This window comes from Camellia sinensis, chromosome 11 (genome assembly GCF_055761805.1).
Source record: "Camellia sinensis isolate YWXY chromosome 11, ASM5576180v1, whole genome shotgun sequence".
Classification (NCBI taxonomy): Eukaryota; Viridiplantae; Streptophyta; class Magnoliopsida; order Ericales; family Theaceae; genus Camellia; species Camellia sinensis.
Window position 1 is genome coordinate 101,110,496 of NC_138971.1, and position 5,777 is coordinate 101,116,272.

Sequence of the window (5,777 nt, forward strand, 5' to 3'; positions counted from 1 at the left end):
CGTTGTTTTCGTTAGGAAAACGGACGTCGTCATCATCGTCGTCGTCGTGGATATGGTGGAGAGTCTTAAACTTATGGAGGTTCACCTCAGAATCAAAGAAGTGTCTAAGGCGATTCATTTTTTGAAGAGGAAAGGAAAAACTAGGAAGTAGGGAGAAATGAAAGAAAACAGAGAAATTATAAAGAATAAGAGCAAAAGCTTCAAATGATGGAAATCTGAATAGGCACGCCCGGAGAGTCTCTAAAAGGAGTGCAAGCAAAATGATGGAAGGGATGAGTCACCTCTCCATTTAAGTGTGTCAGAAGTGAAATGGCACACAAAGAGATGGTTGTCATCATTATGGCCCCACCAGCACAGGAAGCGAAAACACACGTGTCATTAAATCGGACAATCCCTCATACTCAGCATCGAAGCCATCTGATCAACACAAATTCCTTGGCGACCACCCAAGATCGGCCACCGAAGGGGGGCAATTGTTGAGGGAAAAATATATGAGCCTAGGTCTAAATCCAACCACGCTAGTCCAAGACCAAAAAAAAAAAAACAAGTCCAAAACCATCCCTTGGAGCACACGAAGGACAACTGGCAACAATTTGGCATCCAATCAAGGTGTGTAAGGAGACGAACAAATATATAAGATAATCTTCTATAAGGTAAATCTGTAAAATAAAGGAGAGGTGTCGGGATTAGGTATCATCTAATAATGACAAGTGTAGAATAGACAAGACTAAGGCATAGGCTGGACCTAATAAGACATAGAGTCGTGCAATCAATTCAATCCTACGGATGTAATGCTCGGCTAGCTGACCACTAACTTTTGACGTCATCCAAGCAATCCATGTGCTACAGATCCAACGATGAAGGATAAGGCACACTTGGCAAGTTGCTTGACCAAAGCTAGGTATGAGTTGAGCCCTTCGATCAAAACAATATACAACAGATGAGATTTGAGCCAGAATTGCTATAAATGGGTAAGTTAACAAAGCACAAGAGGGACAAGTAAGTGAATCCAATCTAACCCAATTATATTCAATCCTATTCAATTTCTACTTGAGAAATATTCTCTTTCTTATATTTATACGCTATGGCCGATCAATGTACTGACTTGATCGTCAGAAGATCCTTCCAACTAACCCTGGTCGAGAGTGATCACTGATGTTTGGTTTCTCTTTATAGAGTGAAAAGGATTGGGCGCATCATCTCGCTTTCCCTGTGGAGATAATCTCAGCTTCCACATATATAATTATGTAATTAAAATTTCAATTGTAACTTTAGTCTCATACGCAAGTACAGATTTATAATTTCTTTGGCTTGAGCTCGATGCGTTAAATTTTTATTGAGCTCCAGCTCGAGCTCGAACTCATTAAAATCTTAATAAAACAGCTCAAATATACTAAAACTCGGCTCGACTCGTTTGCAACCCTAGTTGTAATCACCTTTCTTAATATTTGAAAAAAATACAGTTAAATTTTATATTTTTGATATAATTATACTAATTTTTTTTAAAGATTTTAGTCTATATATCAATTAAATTATTTTTAATCTATAATTTATTAGTCATGTAAATAAAAAAATTATATTGTTATCTCTTATATGTTAAAATGTATATTAGTCTTTATTTATTTCAATATTTACTCACCATCTGTATTAATTTCTATCAATATAGTCTTTTTAAAAGAAAATTTGATAAATTAATTATATTTTTATCAAATTTTAGAGGACATGAATGTAATTTAACCAAAATGCTAACAGAGAATGCTTTGAGCCATCCACCCAGCTGTCAATAGCTTTGGTGATGCCTATTTTTTGTTTTTAATTCTAATGTCTATTTCTACCCAACTATTTTGGTTCACTCTGAAAGGTGACATACTCCAAGCGCAAAATGAATATTCAAAATACTCCGAGAGCAAAATGAATATTTCCCACAAAACAACAAAATACAAAAACCAAAATAGGACTCTAAATTTAGCTATGCTTCTGGCCACAAAATGAATTAAATTATTCAAGTTGGACTAATAATAAATTTATTAAAATATTATTCGAGATTAATTTGTTATTTAAATATATTTTTAAAATTTATTAAATTTTTAATTCTAGTTTAAACAATCTGTTAGGTGTTTTGTAATTGACAATCTTATTTGACAAAACTCCATTCAAATGAAATTGCATTCGCTCTTTTGTTTCTATGAGTTTGTGAGTATTTAAATGCAAATCTAACCTAATTTATGCCTGAATAAATGAGTTTGTGCTTAAGGAAAGGTATGCTTGAGCAGAAGGAGTTATTGGGCCTATCAATGTAACACCCCCAAATAATAACAACAGATGCTTCCATAAAGTACGCTAATTATGCGGAAACTAATAAGATTTCATTCTTTCATTAATTCATTTGATAATCATTACAAAAGGTACCCCATGCATCATACATTCACAAGCCCTAAATTCTGAATCTATAGCATGTGATACAAAGCGATATATTGGAAATGAAAGGAAATTTGGAGAAATTCATGCCTTAGAGGCTACATGTTTTCAAGACAATGCTTGGTTACAACAAAGTGAGTCAAGCCTTAGAACAAGTAAAAACCCTAGGCTTGTATAAAAGATATTTACAATAAAAGAAAAACAAAATGGGCCTTTAGTTCCACAATCCTCCCAAGCTAAGTCCTTGGCGGAGGCATACTATCAGTACCTGAAAATTGGTTTGTACATAGGGTGAGCTAAAACCCAGTAGATAATACTTGAACACACTATATGATGCTTAACAAAGTCATATGGTGAATACATATGCATGCCATTTACCAGAACGTTACACTTTCTCTTTCGAAACAATGCAATGTTATGATTATAAATCAATTCGTAAAATAATACCTTTTAAATAAAAAAAAAAAAGGGATAGTAGATGCACAACACTAGGAATCTCTAGGTACGTGTTTGCCATTAGGCTATACAAGCACTATCAAAGCCATTTTACCGGAACTAACCGGAATGATCGGCACCTAATCGTGCGGGTTTCTTGACTTTCACCAATGACACACATGCCAACATAAATAATACCACAACCACACCCCCTAACTAGATTCACCAAGGTATTCATCAATTTTTCTCAAAACAATACTTTTTTAATGTATAAATATGAAACATTGTTCAATGCAAGATGCATGAGTAGTTGGTTTCAATTAACCTAATTCTCATGCAATTTTTACAACAATCAAAACTATCCTCCATAAATAGCCCAAAATAGATATCTCTATACAAAAGGTAAATCTCCAACAACAATTATAATTTCATAATCTCAATATAACTCCACTCTTATCATCAATAGATATATCCATTTTATCTTTTCAAAAATTCAACATCTTTCCCTTTATTCTTAGTTCAAAATCAATGATTTCCAACAAAACATTTATTCGTTTCAAAAACACATTTAAAGGAGAAACTTTCAATGTTTCAACACCACTTAATAATATATTCATTTCCACAACATTTTCTATGAATCTGTTTGAAAATCCCTCTTTTATACTCCCAAAAGCAAACCCAAAATTAAACCCACTACTTCCAAATCACTACACTTTTCAAAGAATACAAAACGGGGCTAAGAATCATACAAGGAGATTGAAGAAATCTCTACCTCAAGAGTAGAAGGAGAGAAGAACAAGACCCAATTTTGACGGAGCCAAAATGAAAGTCTTTCTGATTAGAATGTTCACATTTACGAGCTCTACACTTTTCTCCAAAGCACTATGGCGGTGAGACCAACGGATTTAAGTGTATAGGGGTGTTTAGACAAGAACTAGAAAGAGAAAGAAAGAGATAAAAAAGTGAAAGAAAAAATCTTTTTCCCATGCTGGTATATGCACAGACTGCTCAAACGATCAAAACACCACTCGAAGCGTCAAACACAAGGAATTGCTCGAGCAACCAACTCAAGGCTCTAGCGCACAATGACCCCTCCTAGTAGTTCAAACCTGCAAAGAGACTACTCGAGCGTCAGACATAGAATACCGCACAAGCGACTAACACACGGCTCGAGCGAAGAACACTCTACTCCCAGAAGTTCAGATTGCAAACACAAACACTGGAAAGAACCAAAGACTACATGAGTGAACTTGAAGAGAATCGAGTAGAAACTCTTTTGAAAAACTAACTTCTAACTTGTTCAAAACACAACCAACAACTCCAAACTACAAATCCTATAATTCAACAAGACAACAAGGAGTATAAACCACAACTATAAGTACCGGATCCCGTACCAAAAAATACGAAGGGTTGGGTTTTAACCCAAATCACTATATAGTCAAATTTTTTGGACCGCTTGAGCGGTCAAGTGTGCGTTCGAGCGTTGTTTTGGATCATCTAGTATCTCAGTCTGACTTCAGAGATACTGGGAGTTGTGTTTTACCGCTCGAGCGGCAAGTCTTGCGCTCGAGTGAAGTGATGCGTGGAAATTTGTTAGTACTGCCTTACTAGTCTTACCGCTCGAATGGTCATTCTTGCACTCAAGCGGTCTTCACATCCTTGTTCGTTATAAAGTGCTGCGGTTGCACGTTTTTGGTTTTAACCCCATCCATAATTCTCAATGAGGTGATAAGTTAAATTGTTCTATATTGGAGGGTATTTTATATATTAGTTTCTTTGATAAATTGAGGGTGATCGATGGATCAACAAGCTTCATATTGACCATCATCAAAGGGTTTCTTTCATTTAATACAAATTCAAAGAGAGATATTCATTGGTGAATTCTGGGGAACTTGAGCATGAAACTTTGGTGGATTTTGTTATGGATTCAACATCGGCGTTGTTGATTAAACATTGAATAAAACAATTCTGAGGTAAAGACAGTGGTGGAAAAGACATGTTGGGTTCGATTCAATTTAGGCCTGGATTTACTAGGTAATTGAGAGTTCTCGTGTGTAATTCCTTTGTCTTCTTAGTGAATTATTTTGTGACTTTGACTTGTGATTTTTTATTACAATTGGAGGTACTGCAATTGTGATTTTTTTTCTCCATATTATATCATTGTGTTGATTTGTAATTGTTTTGTTTGTAAATATAATTCAATTCTTAATAATAGTAGCTATCTGTCATTCTGAATCTTTTCCTTGTTCCTGGAGCATTCGAACCAAAACTTGACAATCAGTTTGAATAGTAATACATTTGAACCCATTGTCTTGTGCCCAACAAATAGCTGCCAAACATGCCTTCGCTTCAGCCGCTAGTGGACTCTGAAGAGGATTCACTGCAACTGCATTTTGATATTTTGTTTGATTCCTATTGTCTATGCAAAGCCAAGCGATCCCTGCATCAATGTAAGGCGATTTCCATGCCCCATCAATGATAATCTTCAAGGATTGAGAATCTCCAGTGTGATCCTGTGTTTGCTGCAAAATACACTTAGCTTGTTGTTTACTCCCATTATCAACATTATTGTCATTATGCACAAATGGAGTCTGACATTCATTAGAAATAGCCAACATGAAAAATTCCTTGCTTCCTCAATTGTTTCATCAATAGCCTTAGGATGATGAGTAAATACAAAGTTATTCCTTTGTAACCATAAAACCCAAGGAATAGCCACTGATTGAAGAATAACTTGTTCATCCTTAACCTAATCCACCCAATCCTTGAACCACCTAAAAAAAAGATATAGGGGATCCTATGCTAAAATCAAGTCCCAACATGGAACCCCTCCGTACCTGTTGCGAAAAATAACAATCGAAAAACACATGTTCAAGGGTTTCATTGTTCTTATTACAACGAGCACACACGATATCAACTTCCAT

General features: G+C 35.3%; 1 protein-coding gene across 1 annotated transcript; it reads right to left on the reverse strand.

Moving 5' to 3' along the window:
- Positions 1 to 5,078: 5,078 nt before the first annotated feature.
- On the reverse strand, positions 5,079 to 5,777 carry LOC145802515 (uncharacterized). Its single transcript, XM_082895235.1, has 3 exons — positions 5,691 to 5,777; positions 5,531 to 5,602; positions 5,079 to 5,444 (listed from the first exon to the last, which is right to left on the reverse strand). Exons 1-3 carry the CDS (start codon positions 5,775 to 5,777, stop codon positions 5,079 to 5,081), a joined length of 525 nt encoding a protein of 174 aa, XP_082751361.1.